The sequence below is a fragment of the Anomalospiza imberbis genome, chromosome 27, assembly GCF_031753505.1.
Source record: "Anomalospiza imberbis isolate Cuckoo-Finch-1a 21T00152 chromosome 27, ASM3175350v1, whole genome shotgun sequence".
NCBI classification, from domain to species: domain Eukaryota; kingdom Metazoa; phylum Chordata; class Aves; order Passeriformes; family Viduidae; genus Anomalospiza; species Anomalospiza imberbis.
This window is the reverse complement of record NC_089707.1, coordinates 5,234,394-5,256,035: the sequence shown is the minus strand read 5'-3', so window position 1 is coordinate 5,256,035 and position 21,642 is coordinate 5,234,394. Positions and strand designations below refer to the sequence as shown.

General features: G+C 68.8%; 2 protein-coding genes across 2 annotated transcripts; one reads left to right on the top strand and one right to left on the bottom strand.

Annotated features, from left to right (window-relative positions):
• On the top strand, positions 1–5,306 carry HAPLN4 (hyaluronan and proteoglycan link protein 4). Its single transcript, XM_068173937.1, has 5 exons — positions 1–176; positions 1,359–1,476; positions 2,120–2,482; positions 3,394–3,696; positions 4,381–5,306. The coding sequence occupies exons 2-5, from the start codon at positions 1,359–1,361 to the stop codon at positions 4,710–4,712; spliced, it is 1,116 nt and encodes a 371-aa protein (XP_068030038.1). The 5' UTR covers positions 1–176; the 3' UTR covers positions 4,713–5,306.
• A 590-nt stretch (positions 5,307–5,896) lies between these two features.
• NCAN (neurocan) lies at positions 5,897–20,901 on the bottom strand. The gene is given in 16 exon segments (XM_068173949.1): positions 5,897–6,701; positions 6,793–6,975; positions 7,665–7,809; positions 7,891–7,973; positions 8,054–8,212; positions 8,372–8,485; positions 8,630–8,746; positions 8,922–9,831; positions 9,833–10,077; positions 10,156–10,983; positions 11,243–11,536; positions 12,144–12,271; positions 12,404–12,578; positions 13,243–13,644; positions 14,621–14,700; positions 20,631–20,901. Coding segments are annotated over 15 exon segments (4,113 nt in total). The 5' UTR covers positions 14,694–14,700; positions 20,631–20,901; the 3' UTR covers positions 5,897–6,444.
• Between the last annotated feature and the right edge of the window lie 741 nt (positions 20,902–21,642).

Genomic DNA, 21,642 nt, shown 5'->3' with positions numbered 1-21,642 from the left:
TTGGCGAGCAGCCGGTCCTGCGCAGCGCCGGCACCGGGGCAGGGCCGGGCCCAGCTCCCGGTGTCGCCCCCTGCACGGAACCGCAGCGGCGGCACCGGCGGAGGTACCAGAGGAGGTACCGGAGGCGGTACCGGCGGCACCGGCGGGCCCCTCCCCGGGCCGGCACCGGGCACACGGTGAGTGCGGCGCTGCGGCCGCCGCTCCCTCGCTGCGGGGCGGGCGCGGGGCACCGGGACGGGACCCCCGGGACCGGGAGGGACGCGGCAGGCGAGGGTCCCTCGCTGCGGGGCGGCGGCGGCAGGAGCGGGGCTCCCCCCGCGCTGCGATGTCCTCGCCCGGGCACCGGAGTCCCGCAGCCCCGGGGCTGCCGCCGCAGTGTCCCGCACTGCAACACCGCACCGGGCCCGGAGCGCCGCCACCGCCGCAGCCGCTGCCCCGAGCGGCGCCGGGACCCCCGCGGGGCTGCCCCGCTCCTCTTGCCCCCGCGGCGGCCACCGGGATGCCCGGGGGGGATTTTCCCATTCCCCCTGCCCCCACCGGGCACCGGGACCCCCGCGGGGGTGGTGCCCCGCTCCATCTGCCCGCGGACCGGGCACCGGGGCTGCCCTGCTCGCCCTCAGCCCGGGCTTGGCACCGGGACCACCGGGAGGGGTTGATCCTCTCCCCCAGCCCCCGGATCGGGCACCGGGACCACCGGGGGGGCGGCCCCGCTTTTTGTGCCTCTCGAGCGGACCCCAAGCCCCCGGGCAGTGGCTGCCCCGCTCCCTTTGCCCCCGGACACGGCGTGCGGGACCACCGGGAGGGGCCGTCCCTCCCCCTGCCCCCCGATGGGGCACCGGGACCCCCGGGGGCCGCCGCGCTCCCCCTGCCCCCATCCAGGGGGGCAGACCCAGAGCCAGGCTGGCATTTGGGGGCACCCCAAGAGCGGGGCTCAGCATCGCAGCCCCCCGAGGAGGGGGAGGCGCCTCCCGCGCCCCCTCCGCGCTGTTCTTGGAGGGGGGCGCGGCCGGGGGGTCTCGGGGGCGCCGCTGCCCGCTCCGTGCCCATCAGTTCCGTTTCCAGAGGTGCCATAAATAACTCAGGAGATCCGGCCCGCTGCGGCTGCCGTGGAATATTCATCCCGCCTGGAAAGCCCCGGGGCACGCCGAGCTCAGAGCCGGGGGTCCCTGCGGGGCTTGGGGGGGCGGCCGGGGGGGGGGCAGGGACCGAGCCAGCGCTGCCCGACCCCCGCTTGGGCGCGGGGTGGGTGACAGCGGGTGCGGGCACCCCTCGGGCTGGGCACTCCTGGGGGGCAGAGCGGGGGATCCCCTCAAGCTCGGGGGGGTTGGGGGTGCTCAGGGCGCTGCTGTCCCCCCCAGATGCGTCCCCAAAGCCCCTGGGCCGCTGGCCCCGCAGCGCTGCTGCTCCTCGCCGCCGTGGTCGCCTCCGAGGCGCTGCCCAACGCCCGCGGCAGGAAGAAGGTGGTTCATGTGATGGGTGAGTGGGGTCGGGGTCCGGCGGGATCTGGGATGGGATTTGGGATGCGTTTAGGATCGGGGGAAGCGCCTGCAGCCTTCGGGGTGTTGGGTTTAATGCCCATCAAAGCACGGCCAGGGCTGTGATGCGTCCCCCGTGTCCCCCCTGTCCCGTGGGAACCGTCCTGGGGTTACCCCGAGCTCTCCTTAGGGTTTGCAAAGTCCCAGAAAAAAGGGGGATTGCGCCCAAAGTGTGTCCCCACACCCCCATCCTGCTTTGCCCCTAAAAGCGGGGAATTCCTTCCTATCCACATCCTGCCTCGCCCCCAAAAGACGGGAATTCCCCCAAAAGTATGACCCCACATCCCCATCCTGCTTTGCCCCTAAAAGCGGGGAATTCCCCGCCAAGTGCGTCCCCACGTCCCCATCCTCCTTTACCCCATAAAAAGGGGAACTCAACCCAAAAGATGCTCCCACATCCTGATCCTGCTTTGCCCCCAGAAGAGAGGAATTCCCCCCAAAGTGTGACCCCACATCCCCATCCTTCCTTGCCCCTAAAAGAGGGAACTCCACCCAAAAGACGCTCCCATCCCACTTCGGACCCTCCCGTGTGGCAGCGCCGGGGTGGCGGCAGGTCCCTCCCTGACCCCGTGTCCCTCCCGCAGAGGGTGACAGCGGCGCTGTGGTGGTGCAGACGGCGCCGGGCAAGGTGGTGACACACCGCGGTGGCACCATCATCCTGCCCTGCCGCTACCACTACGACGTGTCCGCGCACGACCCGGCCGAGATCCGCCTCAAGTGGACCAAAGTGACCGAGCCCATGGCCTTCGTGGACGTGTTCGTGGCTCTGGGCAAGGCCCGCAGGGCGTTCGGGCCCTACCGGGGCCGCACGGCCCTACAGGAGGACGGGGTGGGCGACGCGTCCCTCATCATCCGCAACGTCACCCTGCAGGACTACGGGCGCTACGAGTGCGAGGTGACCAACGAGCTCGAGGACGACACCGGCGTGGTCAAGCTGGACCTCGAAGGTGCCTGGGGATGTTCCCGGGGTGGCATTCCCGGGATTCGCACGGCGCGTGGGTTTTGGGGCTGTTATGGGGTTTTGTTGGCGGGGAGGGTTTGTGGTGGTGGCTCGTTGTGGGGTGAGGGTGGCGAGGGCTCGGAAAGCACCGGGGGACAGAGGGAAAACGCTTCTTTAGGGGTTCAGGAGGTGGCAGAGGGGAAAACGCTTTTTAGGGGTTCTGAGGGTGCAGTTTGGGGGTGGCACAGGCTCAGAAAGCACCGGGAACGGGGCTGTGGCAGCTCCGCGATGCTGAGAAAGGGGGAAAACTTTTTTTTAGGGGTTCAGGGGCGCATTTTGGGGGTGGGAAAGGGAGAAACCGCTTTTTTGGGAGCTCGGAGGGTGGAGTTTGGGGGTGCCAGGGCGCTCGGCTGGATCCCGTGAGGGCACCACAGCTGCTTCCAAATCCCAGAGCAGAACCTGCTGGAGTTCGGGGTTCCCTGCAGTCCCAAAACCTGGAACCCCCAAAAGTCCTTGCAGGGGACAAGGACAGAGATTTTTCCAGGCGATTCTCCCAGCCGGAATTCCCATTTTCCCAAATCCCAGAGCAGAACCTGCTGGAGTTCGGGGTTCCCTGCAGTCCCAAAACCTGGAACCCCCAAAAGTCCTTGCAGGGGACAAGGACAGAGATTTTTCCAGGCGATTCTCCCAGCCGGAATTCCCATTTTCCCAAATCCCAGAGCAGAACCTGCTGGAGTTCGGGGTTCCCTGCAGTCCCAAAACCTGGATGTCCCAAACCTCCTTGCAGAGGGACGATGAGCGGGATTTTCCAGGCGATTCTCCCAGCCAGAATCCCCCCCTCTCCCATCCTCCAAAACCTCGCGCCGACCCCACCATCCCAAAGCAAGCCCAAAGCCACCCCCGACCCCTCCTTCGCAGGGGTGATCTTCCCGTACCACCCGCGCCTGGGGCGCTACACCCTGAATTTCCACGAGGCCCAGCAGGCGTGCCTGGAGCAGGACGGGATCCTGGCCTCGCACGACCAGCTGCACCAGGCCTGGCTGGAGGGCATGGACTGGTGCAACGCGGGCTGGCTGCAGGACGGCTCCGTGCAGTACCCGATCTCCCGGCCCCGCGAGCAGTGCGGCCGCAAGGACACCCCCGTGGGCGTCCGCAACTACGGCTACCGGCACAAGGAGAGCGAGCACTACGACGCCTTCTGCTTCACCTCCAACCTCAACGGTGAGGGGAAACTGAGGCACGGGGGGGGGGGGGGGGTCGTCGGGGTGGTGGGAGGGAGTGGATGGACGTGGAATGCAGCGCTGGTGGGGTTGGAACACTGAGTTTTAGCCAAAAAATTGGGTTTTTTTTAGTCCTGATCTCATTTTTTTTTAGCCAAAACCTCTTCTTTCTTAGCCAAAACCTCTTTTTTTAACCCCAAGCCTCTTGTTTTTAGCTGAAACCTATTTTTTTTAAAATCCATTTTTTTTTTAATCCAAAACCTTTCTTAGCCAAAACTTTTTTTTTTTTAAACCCAAAACCTCTTGGTGTTAGCCAAAATCTGTTCTTTTTTCATCCAAAACTTTTTATTTTTTCACAAAAACATCTTTTTTTTTTTTTTTTTAGCGAAAACCTCTTTTGTTTAAGGAACTGTTTTGGATGCTCCACAGGGCTTCCATCACTCACCTCCAGCCCCCAAAACCCCAAAACCATGTCGGAGGCCCCACAGTGCTGATACCCCTCAACTTCTCCAACCTCCCCAAAACCTTTTGAGGCGCTCCACAGCGCTTCCATCCATCACCTCCATCCCCCAAAAAAACGCCTCGGGCGGCTCCAGAGCACTTGCACCCCTCACCCCACCCCGCTGCCGCGCAGGACCGAGGACGCTCCATCCCCTTTATCCCCCTCCCTTTACCCCGTTCCCAGGCAAGGTTTATTTCCTGAAAACCTTCCGCAAGCTGAGCTACCCGGAGGCCGTGCAGGCGTGCAAGAACAACGGCGCGGCCGTGGCCAAGGTGGGCCAGCTGTACGCGGCCTGGAAGATCCAGCTGCTGGACCGCTGCGAGGCGGGCTGGCTGGAGGACGGCAGCATCCGCTACCCCATCGTCAACCCCCGCGCCCGCTGCGGCGGCCGCGAGCCCGGCGTGCGCAACCTCGGCTTCCCCGACAAGAAGTACAAGCTCTTCGGCGTGTACTGCTTCAAAAAGGCCGGAGAAGCCCCGCCCGTGGCGGGCGGGGGGCTCCCCAAACGCGTGTGAGGGTTGGGGTGGTCCGGCAGCACGCCCGGGTTTGGCCGGGGATCCCCCCCCGCCCCGAGCCCCGCGCTGTGCGGGGAGCTGCGGGCAGCCCCTGCCAAGGGACGGAGAGGTGGCAGCGGCGCGGGCTGGCGGCCCTCGGTGGCGCTTGGGGACACCGGGGCAGCGGGGAGGGGACGGGTTTGGTGAGCCCAGCCAGGAGCCTGCGCCCCGGCCCGGGGCTGGCTCCCCGCTCCTCGCAGCTCTCGCTTCTCGACGCGCCTGTTGCATGCGCTAAAGGGCCGCAGAGCCCCCGCCCTCCTCATCCTCACCCCGTCCCCGCGCTCACCGCCCCCGGGAGCTGCCGCAGGCCCCCCCAAAATCCCCCCCCCGAGGCGCTGGGTAAGGACTGGGGGCGCCGGGTTTGGCTTCGTGCCTGGGCAGCCGGGGGGTCCCGCAGCCCCTGCAGCCCCCGGGGGCAGCTCCTGCTTGGCTTGGCCGGGGCCGGAGCGAGGAGGGGCCGGGGGGCAGAGGCCGCTGTGCCCACCCGGCCGGGCACCGGCCGCAGGCTTTGGCAGCCCTGGACGTAGATGAAATAAAAGCTTCGGCCGCTTTGGAGAGCTGAGCGCGGCTCTGCCGTGTCCTTGGGGCAGCCCGGGGGGGGCTCGGGGCCCGTTCCCATCGCAGCCCTTGGATTTATCGGGGCTGGATCCAAGGAGCGGCAGCGGCGGAGCCACCCCGCGGTGTCACAGAGCTGGCAGCGAGCAGGGGGTGGCACGACACGGATGGGGACCCCCGATTAGGAGGGGGCTCGGGACATGCTCCAGCTGAGCACAGCCCGTAAATCACCTTTAATGCCGGGAAACAAACATCTGCCGCGATGTCACCGCCCTGGGAGGGGACAGCGGGGCAGTGGGTGACAGGGGGAACCTCGGCGGCGGGTGATGGAGGATGTTTTAGCCAGGAATCGCCCCAAAAAATCCATCGGCATCTCCCCATCTCGAGGGGGACGCCGCTGCCGCGCTGGCGGGCGACAGGGACACCCGTGGCGGCCACCACCGCGAGCAGGTGGCGGATGCGGCTCGGGGAGCCCTGGGGAAGAGTTTGGGGCTGCTCGGAGTTAATGGGGTGCGGTGAGAGGAGGCAGCTGGGGAGCGGCGCCAGGCAGGGGACATGACCCAAGGTCCCCAGGAAAGGGCGGGGGTCGCTCAACTGTTAAAAAAATTTATTAAAATGTCCAGCAGTACAGAAAGGCAGAGTCAGAAATGGGGAGGGGGCGTCAGGGGGGGGTCGGGGAGGGGGTGGGGACACGGCAGTCACGTCGCAAACAGCAGAGATCGGAAAGCGCCGTACACACACACACACACGCGACTCCAACGGGGACCCGAAACGAACGGAAAGGGGACAGAACCAAACCGAGCACCCCCAAAGCAGGCGCGGAGCGGGACAGGGGCCCCGCGGCCACCGTGTCCCCCCCCGCCCCACCCGTGCCGGCCGCGGGGACGCCCCGGGGTGCTGGGGCAGGGAAATGGGGGGGGCTGCTAAAAAACCAGAGCCACCCCAGGTGGGACGGGGTGGGGGCTGCCTGATTCAGCCCCGATTTGGGGACAGGGACAGAGCCCAGCTTGGGGGGTCCCTGTGCGGGGCTGGGGGCTCCAGCCCGGGCCGGGGGGCTGAGCATGGGGCATGCAGGGAGGGCTGGGGACGCACACGCAGCCGCCCCCTCCGGATCCTATTCCCTACGGGGCCGGGCATCCTAAGGAGCTAAAGCCAAAAGGGGGCTAAAAAAGGGGGGCGGGGAGGGGGTGGGACAGGGACGGGGGACGCCACCACATCCCCCGGGGAGACCCCTTTGTGCTCGCCCGGCTCTAGAAGTAGTGGCCCTCCTCCATCCAGTCCAGCCGGAGGTGCTGGCGGTGTTTTCGCCGCTCCTTGCGGGGTTTGTGGTGGTGGTGCTGGTGGTGCGGGTGGCTGTGCCGGTGCCGCCGGTGCCGCCGCGCTCGGTGCGACCGCCTGGCTAACGGGGGGCAAGGCAGGGCACGCGGCGGGGGGTCAGCTCAGGGTTCCCCACCCAGTTCAGCCCCACCCCGAGTCCCCCACTAACGTTTTGTGCAGAGGATTTTGGGCCGGTCCCACTTGCCGGTGCTGTGGCACTTGATGGTGGGCACGTGGCGCTGGGTGAAGCCCTCGTGGCACTGGTAGCGCACGCTGGAGTGGATGTTGTACTTCTCCTTCTTCTTCCCCACCGGGAAAGCGTTCGGCACCTCCGGGGGGAGCCCGCACAGCACTGGGAGGGGGGGGCACAGAGCTCCGTCACCCCCCTGTTACTGGGAGTTACTGGGAGTTACTGGGAGGGGACAAGGGACACCGGTCCGGGCCACCCAGGAGCGCTCCCGCCCATCCTCGGGGACACCGCCGGTGGCTTGGGGAGAGGGAGCTGTCCCCAGGGTTTAATTAGTTAATTAACGGCCTTATTGGGGCGTCATTAGCGCGCGGGGCGGGGAGGAGCATCTGGAGGTTAATGGAACTTCCGGAGGTAAGGAATGGGAATTTAATGGTTTTAATGGGAGCAAATTAAACAAATCCGAGCGCTGAGGGAGGGAATGATGGCGGGGAAAGAGGAAAAATGGAGATTTAAGGGAGAACTGCTGGAGTTCGCCTGGGAGAAGGGCTGGGAAAGGTTGGCCGGGGATGGGGAGGGGCCTGGGGGCTGCGGGATGGGGACAGGGACACCGGGGACTGCGGCATGGGGACACCGGGACCTGTGGAGTGGGGACACCTGCGGGATGGGGACAGGGACACCGGGGACTGCGGGATGGGGACACCGGGACCTGTGGAGTGGGGACACCTGCGGCATGGGGACAGGGATGCCAGGAACTGCAGGACGGGGACACCAGGACCCGCGGGATGGGGACAGGGACGCCGGGGGCCGCGGGATGAGGCCGTGCCATGCGGGGCAGGCCGGGCGGGCGCTACCTGTGCCTTTCTTGCAGATGTAGGGCAGGTTGTAGTTGCAGGGCACGTCGTTCCACTTGCCGATCTCGTGGGACACGAGCACCACGCAGTCCTCGCCGCCCGCGAAGAAGTTGTCGGGCTGGTTCTCCCGCCAGTTCTCGTATTGCTGCGGGGCCACCGGGGAGGGTGACACCCTCCGCACCCCCTTCATGCACCCCGAGCCCCTCCGAGCCCCCAAAGGCCTCACCAAGCCGGTGTTGTCGGTCCACTGGAAGTCCTGCTCCACGATGCGGTCGTTGAGGCCGATCCAGGTGTTCTCGTGGCCGAAGCCTGCGGGGAGAGGCACCCGCGGCTCGCACGGAGGAGGCGAGCAGCACCCGGGGAGGGGGCACTGGGGACCCCCGGCCCACCGTTGATGAAGGCGTGCTCCTCCTGCGAGTGGATGCTGGTGAGGTGCCCGGCCCGGCGCCGGCAGTCGCGCTCCGCGTCCTCCCAGGAGCGCCGGCGGGCGAAGTAGCGGTAGCAGTGGCCCTGGAACTTGTGCCAGTTGTGGTCACAGCCCTCCGTGTCTGCGGGGACACGGCGACAGTGGCGGCACAGCACGGGACCGAGCGCAGCCCCGCCGTGCCGGATCCGTGTCCCCTTCCAGCCCCCCAAAGCCACGGGGGCTGGGCAGGGTCGCCGCGGTGGCACAGCCGGGCTGGGGGGACACCGGGGGCTGTCCCCACCTTTCTCGCAGCGGCTGCCGCCGTAGCTGGGCAGGCAGAGGCACACGAAGGAATTGACCTCGTCGATGCAGGTGCCGCCGTTCTGGCACGGGCTGGACAGGCAGTCGTCGATGTCTGCGGGGACACCGGGAGCTGCGGGCGCGGCGACACCGCCCGCCGCCACCCCCGAGCCCTCCGCTGCCAGCGAGCGAGGAGGGGGCATGGCGCAGCGCTCGGAGCCGCGGTGCCACCCCCGCCCGGTGAAGCCCGGGCACTCACCGATCTCGCAGTTCTCGCCGGTGAAGCCCGGGGCGCAGCTGCAGCCGCACACGGTGCCGTTGGCACGGCTCGTCCCGCCGTGCAGGCACGGGTTGCTCTGGCACGGGTCCGGCGGCGCTGCGGGGCGGCAGCGGTGCCCTGAGCCAGGCTGGGGGGGCGCGGTGCCACCCCCGCTCCCATCCCATCGGCTCCCAGCGAGGAAATTCGGGTAAAAGGAGCGACAGCGCCCAAACCTCCGCTTCAAAACCTCCCGTTCTCCCCGCGGCCATCGGCCCCGGTGCCCGCAGCTCACCGTGCCCGCTGGCGTTGCCGGTGCCCACCCAAGCCAGCAGCTCCCGCTCGTCCAGCGCCGGCTCCTCCCCGCTGCCGCTGTCGGCATCCAGCAGTGGGGACCCCCCCGGGCCCCCCAGCTCCGGCTCCGCGGAGGGCTCCAGGAGCAGCCCCGCGCTCGGGGACCCGGCGGGCTCTGTCCCCCCGGGCTGGGGGGCACTGGGGGACGGCCAGGGTCCGCGGGTGGCCGAGCCGAGGGGCGTGGGGGGCTCCTCCCTCCTGGCCTCCCCGGAGGCGTCCTCCTCGCCGGGGGCTGGTGGAGCATCCTCGTCTCCCGGGACAGCTGGGGCGCCGGCGGTGGCGGGGGGCTGCCGGGGGTCCGGGGAGGACAGGAGGAGCTGCTCGGCTGCCCCCGGCTCCGGCTCGGAGCGCTGGGTGGGCTGTGGGTCTGGGGGAGAGAAGCCTGTGGACCCCTCCTCGGCCACCGGCTCCAGCACCGCCAGCTCCTCCGGCCGCTCGGTGCTGGCCCACAGCACCGCCTCGGTGGCCGTGGGGGACGGGGACGGTGAGGGGACGTCCCAAGCCGAGGGGGACGCGGCTACTTCGCTGCTGGGCTCGGCTGCGCCATTCCCAACATCCCTGGATTCCTCCGGCTGCTCCTGGCCGGGCTCGGCCGCCCCGTGGGGAGCCGCGGGGCCGGACCGGGCCCGGGGCCCGGGAGGAGCCCCCTCGGTGTGGCCGGGTGTGGCAGGGTGTTCCCCGGAGGGACCTTCAGGCTGCAGGAATGTCACCGCCTTCCTCTGCCTCTCCAGCGCGCCGTCCCCCGGGGCCCCGCTGCCGTCCCCGCCGTCCCCGCGGGGCTGCGGGGACAGCTCGGGACCCTCGGCCACCAGCGGGGCCGGGGGCAGCGGGGGCAGCGGGGGGCACGGAGCCACCGCCCTCCTGGGACGGGGTGTCCCCGGAGAAGTCCTCGGGGGCATCCGCGGGTGGCCTCGGGGAGTCCCCGCGGGCGCTGGGGACGCGGGGCTGAGCCCCACCCGCGGAGGTGTCCCGGTGGCCCCGAGCGTCGCGGGGAGTGGCGGGGGACGGGGACGGCACGGGCGGGGTCCCCACGGGGGTCCCTGAATCCCTCGGGGCCGGCGAGAGGGACACCGGGGCGGTGGCCGGGGCCACGAGCTCTGCAAGAGATGGCACCGCCATGGGGTCACCGAGAGGTGACCGCGCCGGGACCCCCGGCCGTGTCCGGTGTCACTCACCGGGGCTCGTGTCCTCCTCCAGCGCGTTGGGGGCCGCGTGGGGACCCTCCCGCCGGGGGCTCTCGCTGCCGGCTCGGGGGGGGCTCCACAGCTCCACGGCGTTGGCTGCGGCCCCCTTCACCTCCTGCGCCAGCACGGGGGCCTGGGTGACAATCCCCGCTGTCACCGCGGTGTCCCCAGCTGCCGCCGCGGGGTCCCGGCTGTGCCGCTGGAACTGGAAGTGGCGCCCGTTGAGCCCGGGGTAGCTCCTCCTCGGGGCGCTGGAGCTGCCCGGAGGGGTGCTGGGGGTCTCCGGGGCCGCGCTGGGGACTGTCCCCAACCCAGGCGGTGACGAGGACGAGCCGGCGCTGTGTTCCAGGGCTGGGCTTTGGGGATGTGACGGGAGGGTGGCCGGGGGTCCCGCAGGGTCTCCTTGGGCCGAGCTGGCGCTGGGAGGGTCCCGCCGGGAGCTCTCCGGATCCACCACGTTGAGAGCCTCCTCCTCGTGGGGCCACGCCAGCGAGGTGGCCGCGGTGGGCGGCGGGGATGTCGCACCGCCCGTCCCCAGCTCCGGAGCCGCCGGTGCCGGTGCCAGGGCAGTGCCCGGGAGGTCACCGCGCTGTGCCACCGGGCTGCCGCTGGCCGGCCGCAGCTGCTCGTCCTCATCCTCGCCCAGCCCCGCGGCCCCCGGCGGTGGCAGGAGGTCGTAGCGGTCGCGGGGGATGTCGCGGGTGTCCCCCGATGTGCCCGGGTCCTCGCTGTGCTCCACCAGCACGTTGTCGCTGCCCGGCGGGTCGGGCGTGGGTGGCACCGGCAGCACCGGCTGCTCCGTGTCCCTGTGCTCCGCGGCTGTGGGGACACCACGAGCACCAGCGGTGGCACCGAGGGCACCCGGGGGTCCCGTAGCCCCCCTCGAGTGTCAGCACCGAGCACCGCATCCCCCTCCCCGCACCAGCCGGAGCTGAGCTCCCTCCCAGAGCCGCTCCCCTCATTTATCTCATTAATTCCCCAATTAAATATTCATCCGCAGCAATTTTCCCGGCCGTGCCCACCGATCCCCGAGGGAAGGGGGGAGCGGCGGGGGGGCGTCTCGGCGGCTCCCCCTCACCTTTGTAGCAGTAGGCGTCGAATTTGGAGGCGGCGGGGGGGAAACCGGTGCGGTTTGGGAACTGGTAGAGGGTCCGCACCCCCGGCGCCTCGCCCCCGCACTTCCTGCGCGGCTGCCGGATGGGGTAGCGCACGCTGCCGTCGGCCAGCCAGCCCGGGTCGCACTGGTCCAGCCCCTCTCGCCACGCCAGGTACAGCTGGCCCGTGGTGGCCAGCGATGCCCCGCGGCTCCGGCAGTGCCTGCGGGCACCCTGCCAGGTGAAGCGCCCCGGCACCGTGGCGTAGAACACGGTCCCTGCGGGAGAGGGGAGCCCTTGGGGACACGGCCACAGCAAGGGATGGCTCGGAGCCGAGCGGCGCTCTTGGGACATCCTGGTCACAGCCTGAGCGCTGTGGCCACGCTCGGTGGCCGTGCCAAGGGTGGCACGGAGCACTGGCACCCACCCGGACCCACGGCTGGAGAGGGATGCACGGAGATGTGGCTGTGGAGGGACATCCCTGGGCACCCAGCCGTGCCATGGCCAGGGAGGGACAACGTGGGCACCCAGCTGTGCCACGGCCACGGAGGGACAACGTGGGCTCCCAGCCGTGCCACAGCCATGGAGGGACACCCCTGGGCACACAGTCGTGCTCCTGGCCACAGAGGGACATCCCTGGGCACCCAGCCAGCCACACTGTGACCACGGAGGGACAACGTGGGCACCCAGCCATGTCACAATCATGGAGGGACATCGTGGGCACCCAGGCACACCACGGCCAGGGAAGGACACCCCTGGGTACCCATCTGTGCTCCTGGCCATGCCATGGGCATACAGGGACCCCCTGGGCACCCATCTGTGCTGCTGGCCATGCCGTGGGCATGCAGGGACCCCTGGGCACCCATCGCGGGGCGCAGCCCTTGCCTCGCAGCTCCCGGGAGTAGCAGTAGACGTCGTAGAGCTCGGCGGGCTCCCTGCGGCCGTAGCTGCGCACGCCGGGGTGGCTGTCGCGGTCTCCGTAGCAGCCGGGCCGGGACAGCGTGATGGGGTACCTGCCGGGAGGGGCACGGTGGGCGCTGGGCTCCACGGGGAGGGGCGCCCGGGGGTGCCCGGGGTGGCCCAGGGGGTGGCCCGGGGGGTGGCCCAGGGGTGGCCCAGGGGGGTGGCCTGCCCTGCACACTCACCGCACGCTCTGATCGCTCAGCCAGCCCGCGTCGCAGTTGTCGTAGCCGTCCTCGAAGGCGGCCTGGAGGTGCTGGGGGGAGGCGATGACGGCGGAGTTGTCGCGGCAGGCGCGGCGAGCGGCGGGGAAGCTCAGCGCGTAGCGCTCGCCCGCGGGCCGGTAGTGGAACACAACGCCTGGGGACACAGGAGCGGGGCCGTGGGGCAGGAGGGCACAGCTGGGGCGGGAAGCAGGACTCGTGTGGGGCCCGTGGGCTGCAGGGCTGGCACGGGGTGCAGAGCTGGCACGGGATATAGGGCTGGCACGGGGTTTAGGCCTCAGACAGCTCACAGAGAGTCCGCAGGGCTCATGGAGTGCAGGATTGGCACACGGTGCACGGGGTGCACAACTCGTGTGGGCTGTGGGACTGGCACCGGGTCCATGGGGTGCAGGGCTGGCACGGAGTGCAGGGGATGCAGGCTTGGCACGGGGTGCAGGGCTGGCACGAGGTTTAGGGCTCATGGGGTACAGAATTGCCATGGGGCGCTTGGCACACGGCTTGTTTGGGGTGCAGGGGGTACGTGGGGGGCACAGCTGCCGCGGGGGGCACAGGCTACACGGGGTGCACAGCTCTCATGGGGTGCAGGGAACAAGTGGGGTGCACAGCTCTCATGGGGTGCAGGGAACAAGTGGGGTGCACAGCTCTCATGGGGTGCACAGCTCTCATGGGGTGCCCAGCTCACCCTGAGTGCCCAACTCACCCGCCCTCCCTCGGCCCCAGGGGCTGCAGGACCCCCCCTGCTCCCCCCTGGCCGTGCCCCCACCGTGGCCCCGCCGTGCCCGCGGCCGTGCCCGGCTCACCCGTCACCTCCAGCGGCAGCAGGTCCTGCTCGTCGTCGATGCCGGCCACCACCTCGCAGCGGTAGAGCCCCGCGTCGCTGGCGCGGGCCGCCCGCAGCTGCAGCGTGGCGTTGGAGCGGTCACGGGGGTACCCGGGCAGAGACACTCGGCCCTCGTAGGCTTTCACCACCTTCACCGCGTTCTCCTTGGCCACCAGGATGGGCACGTCCTCCCTCTGGCCGGTGGCCGAGCGCACCTTGCTCCATTTGACGCGGGGCGGCTCCGGGGGCTCGTTGGGCCCCAGCGAGGCGGAGGGGTGCAGGAGGAAGAGGCAGGGCAGGGTCACGGGCTCCCCCAGCCCCACGCGCACCGCCTGGTGCTGCACCCTGGTGATGTGGATGACCTTCCCCTCGTCCTGCGAGCCTGCGGGGACAGCGGCTCGGCTGCCACGGGGGGGTCGCTCACAGCACGGAGGGTTGGGGGCATGGCAGGGTGTGGGGGGCTCCGCTCCGGGTCCCCCCGAGCCCCCCAGGAGGAGCAGGAACCGGGAGGATGGATTGGGATAAGGTGCGGCCGCCCCATGGAGTGGCTGCAGCCCGACCCTGATCCCTCTGGGGCTGAACCCCCAGCTCGGACGGGGTCCGCGCCTCGCCCAGGACGCTGCCCAGCCCCCTCGGGATGTCCCCAGGCTGTGGCCACAGCTCTGCACCCGTGGGTGCCACACGGCTCCCAGGGCGCACCAGCACGCCCTGGCCCTGCCCGCAGAGGGGGATCCCTCGCCAAAGACGCCACCTGACCCTGGTGGCACCAGCGGAAAAGCCACCCCCGTGCTGGGATAAAGCGCGGCAGGACCGTGACCATCCTCTCCTCCTCCTCCTCCTCCTCCCGCACTAATCCCGTCCCAGCCTGTGCAGGCTCCCAGCGCAAATCCCCCGCGTCTCGGACCCCCCGTGGACCCCCCAGTGGGGTCAGGGACCAGCTGGGGGCGGGGGACAGCCACTAATCCCCTCCCCGGGACCTTCCTTCCCCACCCTCCCCGCACCCCGCGCCCTCGGCTCATTGGGGCACGGCTCATTGCGGGGTGGGCGACCCCCAAGCCCCCCGTGCTGCGGTGTCCCCGCCGCGGGGGACGGGGGGGGACGCGGCTCAGAGCCACGGCAAATCCCCGGGGGGCTCAGCTGGGCCGTGGGGAGGGGGATTAAGGATTTAAGGTCTCGCCTGCAGCGATCCCAGCGGGGAGGGAGGGGGCACGGCCGCCTGGGGGGCTCCTCCCTCACTAATCCCGCCGCAGCCCGAGCCCTGCCCGGGGTTTTATTGCCCAGTCACGATTTATCCCGGCCCAGAGTTCATTATTCATCGCCGTTCGCTCCCTAATTAGCACGGGCCGCCGAGCACTTACCCAGGACGGCGATGGGGAGGAGGGAGAGCCCGAGCAGGACCCAGCAGGCGGCATCCCCCATCACCGGGACCATCCTTGACCTGCAACGACAGCGCGGGCTGCCAGGCCGGGCTCGCCCACCCTGCCGTGCCCCCGGGCCGGCAACCACCGCGGCGGGAGCGGGATGGGCCCCGTGAGCCCGGGGACAGCGGCGTTTCCCCCCTGGCAGCGGCGCGGGATGCGCGGGGATGTCCCTCTGTGTGCCCGCCGCGCCGTGACACCCCCGAGGCGCCCGGCGCGCCCCCGGGGGTCCCGCGGCCTCCCAGGCACAAAGCCCCGGCCAGAGCTCCGTCCCGCCCGGGGATCAGCGGGAGGCTGGGCAGGTGACACAGCTGGCGTGTGCACAACCGCTGGCTGGCACCGGCCACCATCACCTGGCTGCCACCACAACCAAAACCTGGCACCGGCATCACCCAGGGCCTGCTGCCATCACCCGGTGTCCACCACCACCACCCGGTGTCCACCACCATCACCCAGAGCCTGCCGCCACCACCCGGTGTCCACCACCATCACCCAGTGTCCGTCACCACCATCACCCAGTGTCCATCACCATCACCCAGTGTCCACCACCATCACCCAGGGCCTGCCACCACCACCCACTGTCCATATTCCAGTGTGCACAACCATCACCCAGTTCCCGTCACCATCACCCAGTTCCCGTCACCACCATCACCCAGTTCCCACCACCACCATCACCCAGTTCCCATCACCATCACCCAGTTCCCACCACCACCATCACCCAGTTCCCATCACCATCACCCAGTTCCCACCACCATCACCCAGTGCCCACCTCCACCATCACCCAGTGCCCACCTCCACCATCACCCAGTTCCCACCTCCACCATCACCCAGTTCCCGTCACCATCACCCAGTGCCCACCTCCACCATCACCCAGTTCCCATCACCATCACCCAGTTCCCACCACCATCACCCACTGCCCATCTCCACCATCACCCAGTGCCCACCTCCACCATCACTCAGTCTCGGGGTGCCCAACGGCCGAGCAGAGGCAGCAGGGACACCACCAGCACCCCCAAACCCCAAAGTGCCACCATGGGGTCACGAGCCTGAACCAAACCCCGAGTCCCCCTCCCAGATCCATCCTGGAATTCGCTGCTCCCTGCTTTTCCCCGATCCCTGGCCTGTCCCAGATTTGAGGGCCACGCGGCCTTTGGGGGACACCAGAAGCCCCCCACGCCTCTCCAGCTGCCCCAAACGGAGTCTGCCTCACCCCCCATCCCCAATGCTCCATATCCCAGCCCTCGATGCCTCCCCCTGTCCCTTCTGTGCTTTTACGGGATGAAAATAGAAAGAAAGAGCGAAATGGCGAGAAAAAAGGAGACACCCCGCTGGCAAAGGGCCTTTTTTGGGGATGCAAACCCGCGTTTTATCTGATTTCTTCTCAAGAAAAAAGCCTTGGCAGCTCCTTCCCCCTCCGCGGGGCGCTCTGCCCCCAAAGCCAACTGCTGGGAGGGGACAGGGAGGTGACCTGGGACACTGCCGGGCTCAGGAATGGGCAGCGGGATGCGCCTTTGCCCGGATAAATCTCCCAGGAGCTGGAAAACCCCAGAGCAGCCCCGGGGCACCGCCAGCGGCTCCTTCAGCCCTGCTCGGAGATGCTCCGGGAAGGGAATTCCGCCAGGCCAGCCTCACCAGCACCAAACTCTGCCCGTTTCTCCCTCTCCAGGGGGAAAATACAAATCCCTTGGCAAAAAAATATAAATATTCCTCGGTACTTTGGGGCTAGGGAGGCTCCGGCTCCTCCCGTTGAAATTTTTATTTTGACTTTCTGGGGTGTCCAGGACAAGGCAACAGCGCCGGGACCTTGGTCCGGGCACCACTGGGGACATCGGGTGCAGGACAGGGACATCCAGGACACCCAGCACCAGGGGACAAGCAAGGGTGTCCCGGCTTGCGTTCACACACTTCCCAAGGCTTCGGACCATTCCCGTTGGGTTTTCCCATTTTTGAAAGATTTTTTTGGAATTTCCACCCATCTTTTTGTCCCCGCTGCAGCTTCCAGGCGATTTTTTCCCATCGAAAGACAAACGAGGACATCTGGGGGAACAACAGCGATGGGATCTCGCTCCCTGCCACCTTCCTGCGACCTTCCCCTTCTCCATCCTCCTCCTCCCTGGCCCGCAGAGCGCCCAGTGACAACTCAGGGCCACCAGCCCCGAAGCGACGGGTCCCATCCGCGGTGCCACCCCGGGCTGGTGGCAGGGACAGCCCGCGGGGAGCCGCGTGAACACGAGGAGTAGAAATCCTGCTGGGAGCAGAAATCCTCCTCGGAGTATTTACTCAGGGCCGGCTCCTCGCTGAGCAAACAGCCGCAATTTCTTCAAATGTTAACCACAAAAGTTGCTCCTTGGATTTCCAGCGTCTTCCCGGGATTTGAGGGATGGGACTGGATGGGTGGGATGGGGGTCCCTGACCCCACCCCGGTGGGCGCTGCTGGGGGCTCGGGGTTGGGGATTTGGGGTCACACGGCTGAGCCGTGGCTTCCCTGCATCAGCATTCCTGCAGGATTTGCTCTCGCAGCAGGAAAAGTGGGAAAGGCCGGGCCGGCAGCACCTGGGAAAGCTCAGCTGTCCCCAAAGTGCCCCCGCAGCAGGGACAGGACACACGTCTGCTCCTCTGGGGACAGCCGGCTGTCACCGCTGCCCTTGGCACACGCAGGGGACACATTCCCATGGCTCTGCTCCTGTCCCCGCCCCGCTCCTGCCTGCAGCCCCTCACCGCACCCCCGGCAAGATGCTGAGCCAGCAAAAACTTTCTCCCAGGGTCAGGAGAAGTGACACGGGACGCGCCAGCCCTGAGGGGCCGGGGCCACCACACGCGGTGTCCCCTCGCAAGGTCCCCACAGCCGGGCAGGGTCCCCGGGACTGAATCGTCGCTGTCCATGAATCCACTGGCCAGCCCCGCCGGGACTGGGGCAGCCCAGGGTGGCACCGGCACATCCCGACCCTGGAGTGGCACCGGCACATCCCGACTCTGTGGTGGCACCGGCACATCCCGACCCTGGAGTGGCACCGGCACATCCCGACCCTGTGGTGGCACGGCCACATCCCGACCCTGGAGTGGCACCGGCACATCCCGACCCTGAAGTGGCACGGGCACATCCCGACTCTGTGGTGGCACCGGCACATCCCGACCCTGGAGTGGCACCGGCACATCCCGACCCTGAAGTGGCACCGGCACATCCCGACCCTGGAGTGGCACCGGCACATCCCGACCCTGTGGTGGCACTGCCACATCCCGACCCTGCGGTGGCACCGGCACATCCCGACCCCGCGGTGGCACCGGGATCGGGGCGGGGTGGATCCCGGATCCCAGGCAGGATCCGGCCGGGATTCCCAGGGAAAGCAGGGCGGGCTGGGCCATGCGGGTGTCACCACGCAGTGCCCGGTGGTGACAGCGAGGCGAGGGGGTGGCACAGGGCTGGCGAGGTGACGGAGGTGGCCGGGCCGCCACGGCCACCAAAGCCCGAATTTCACAGCGGGGGTGTCTCCCCGCAGTCAGGGCGGTGTCACCGTGACGTCCCCAAGGCCACGTGGCTCGGCCCCCTCGGGGACAAGGAGCGTGTCCCTGTCCCCCCGGCGTCCCAGCCCAACCGGGGGAACGGCAGACGAGAGAAATTTAAAATAACGCCGGTGCAAAACGCCCCCCCAAATCCCCCCCAAACCCGGGCGTACATTTTCACATCTGTCACTAGCTGTCACCTCATGAATAATTCATCCTGCTCATGAATATGCAAAGCAGGGATTTGGTGATTAACTTGCGCTGAAACAGAGCTTAATTCCACACAGGCCGCCGGGACCACCCGGTCAGTTCGGGGGTCACCTGTCCCCCCAACCTGCCCCGAGCCTGGGCTGGGCCGGGGGCGGATCCCGGGACCCGCACGGAGCAGAGGGGACATTTGAGACAGCGCTGGGGACACGGGATGGGTGGCAGGACAGAGGGGGCACTGCCCACCCACCCGGGCAGCCCGGATGCAGCCGGACATCGGTGTCCCCACCCTGGGGACACCCCAGCCCTGGGGGTGCCACCAGCTGTGCCCATGCCCACCGCAGCCCCCATGACCTCTGCTATCCCCGCGGGCCACTCCGGCCCGCGGTGCCACCGCCGCACACGCGACATCCCGGTGCCCACCCTCCTGGCGTGTCCCACCCTGCGCCGCTGCCACCCCGGGAGCTGCTCCTGCACCCCCACCCCAGCCCCGAGCACCCCTGACCCCCCCAGCCCTGCACCCACCTCCCTCCCAGCGCCGCGGTGTCCCCGCCGCCCCAGCGGGGACCGGGGTGTCCTCCGGGGGTGTCCCCGGGGCTGCGCGGCCGCGGCAGGAGCCCGGCGGCGGGGCCGGCTCGGCGTCCCCTCCTCTCTGCCCACAACAAAGGAATTCTGCAAACCTCGCTGCCGTCACATCTCACAGGCAACGTGATGCTCCCCGCTCCCCCCAGCCTGCCGGAATAAATTAGCACCTCGGGAAACTGTGATCCCGGCCAATATGGGCCCTTTGCCGGGTGCGATTTTTATTAGGCAGACAGTCTGCAGCCTTTATTTTAGAATTTGCTCCTCTTTTTTTTTTTTTTTTTTAATTTATTTATTCGTTTTGCCCCGCTTTCTGCCTCTCCCCAAGCTCCGCGGGAGCCCCAGAGCCGGCGCTGCATCGCTCCGAGCCCTCGGCTCCATCGCCAGCCCTGCCGGTGGCTCGGCCACACGCTGGGAGTGACTCCCGACACCGCGCCCGGTGACAAAACCGGGAGGAGAGCCCCGGGCCGGTGGGCCTGGCACGGATCCAGGCCGCTGGCACCGCTGTCCCACCGATTTTGGGGCTGCCGAGCGCCTCGCCCTATCCACACCCACACCCGTCCGTCCATCCCGGATTCTCCACGCTGCGTCCCCACGCCGGGGACACCCTGGCCGTGGCACTGCCACCCCGGGACAGGGACATTGCCGGCTCCCGACCCGCCGGGAGCCACCACTGCCACCAGAGGCCCAGGCGCACCCGGCTGTGTCACCGCAGGAGGTGACACCCTGGTGGCACCCTGTCCTGCCACCCCTCGCCACCTCTGCTTGCCCTCTGTCTCGCTGCCAGCTCCTGGGGGACTCAGGGCACGGTGTCCCCTGTCCCCAGCCGTGTCTGTCCCATGTCCTCAGTGCCGGTGATCCCCAGCCCCTCTCAGTGTCCCCAGCCCTTGGGAGCTCCGGTCCTCACGGTGTCCCCCTGTCCTGGTGTCCCCACAACGCCAGCGGCCACGTCCCCATTGTCCAGCTGTCCCAGTGCCCCTGATCCCCGCAGTGTCCCCTCCGGCCCCGCTGTCCCCAACCCTGCACCCCCATCCCTGACAGCTCCCTGCCCCCTCAGTGTCCCCACGCCAGGGCCACCATCCCTCACCCCGGCCCCCACAGTGTCCCCCCACACCGAGTGTCCCCCACCCCCATTGCGTCCCCAGCCCGGATCCGTCCCGCTCCTGCCACAGCCGTGCCGGTGTCACCGTCCCCATCCCCGCCACCGCCGCCGGCACCCGCGGGCCCCCCCACGCCCGCATTCCCCAGCTCGGATCCATCCCGCTCCTGCCGTGGTGGCGCCGGTGTCGCTGCCGGTGTCACCGCCCCCATCCCCGTCCCCGCTGCAGTGCCGGTGCCGGTGTCACCGTCCCCATCGCCGCCACCGGGCCCCGCATTCCCGCAGCCCCCGCAGCCCCGCCGCGTGCCCAGCCCGGATCCGGCCCGGATCCGGCCCTCTCCCGCCGTGGCGCTGCCGGTACCGGTGTCAGTGTCGCTGTCACCGTCCCCATCCCCGCCACCGGGCCCCGCACCCACGGCGCCCCCAGCGCGGATCCGTCCCGCTCCTGCTGTAGCCGTGCCGGTGTCCCCATCGCCACGGCCGGCCCCGCAGCGGGGGCGGTGCCGGTGCCGGTGCCGTTGCCGGTGCCGGTGCCGGTGCCGGTGCCGGTGCCGCACGTACCTGGTCCGTGCTCAGGGCGCGCCGGGTCTCATCGCCGCCGGTAGAGCCGAGCACTCCCGCCGGCACCGGGGGCTTAAAAGCGGGGCTCGGAGAGGGGGGCAGCGGGCCGGGCCCCCCCCGGAGGGGGCCGAGCCGGGCCGGGCCGGGCCAATCGCGGCTGGCGGCGGGCGCGGGCCCCCCCCCGCCGGTGCCGCCGGTGCCGCCCGCCCGCACCTGCCCGCAGCGGCGGAGAACCCGCGCCCGCTCCGCGCTGCCCGGCGCAGGGCGAGGGGCGGCCGCGCATGCGCCGCCCCCCCAAACCCGGGCCAACCCCCCCAAAACCGGGGCCGCCCCCTCCCCATCGAGCGGGGCCGCCTCTCGCACCCCGCGCAGCGTGGAAGGGGTTGGGGGGGTCCCTATAATGAGGGGGGGGGTCTCTAAGGGGGCTCTGAGAGAGATGGGGGTCCATGGAAGAGGGGGGGCTGTGATGGGGGTGGGGTCCCTATGACGATGTGGGGGGGTCGCTGTAATGGAAGCAGGAAGAGAGGGGGGGACCCAGTGGGATTTTTTGGGGGTGTTTCCAAAAAGGGGAAACATCTTCCAGCCTCTCCACACCCCAAAATTCCCTTTCAGCCATTGAGGGCGCAACCCCAGCCCCCCACACCCCGGCACGGGGCCGGAATGGGGTGCGGGGGGGCTGGAAGATGCTGCGGGTGGATAAAGACATCAAAAAGCCCCAACCCCCCCCAAAAATGGGTGAGACTCTCCGAAGAGCTGCGCTACCAGAAACGACCCCCAAAAAGGGGGAAGAAGACCATCACTGAGCTATTGGAGGGGTTTTTTTTGGGGGGGGATGGGGGGGGTCACCTTCCCGCCGGTGACTGAAGAATGCCAGCCTGTCTCCCACGACTTGGCACCAGAAAAAGAGAATCCCCCCTCCCTATTTCGCCCATAGGATGGATCCGTGGAAACCCGAGAGCAAAGTTCTCATTTCCGACTCCATTGTGCCAGACTTTTGGTGGCGTTTCCTGCC

Excerpts from the sequence above, each read along its gene's own strand:
- HAPLN4 (XM_068173937.1), top strand. The coding sequence starts at position 1,359 with ATGCGTCCCCAAAGCCCCTGGGCCGCTGGCCCCGCAGCGCTGCTGCTC. Across the intron at positions 1,477-2,119 it reads GAAGGTGGTTCATGTGATGG|AGGGTGACAGCGGCGCTGTG; the intron begins GTGAGTGGGGTC and ends TCCCTCCCGCAG. Across the intron at positions 3,697-4,380 it reads CTTCACCTCCAACCTCAACG|GCAAGGTTTATTTCCTGAAA; the intron begins GTGAGGGGAAAC and ends CCCCGTTCCCAG.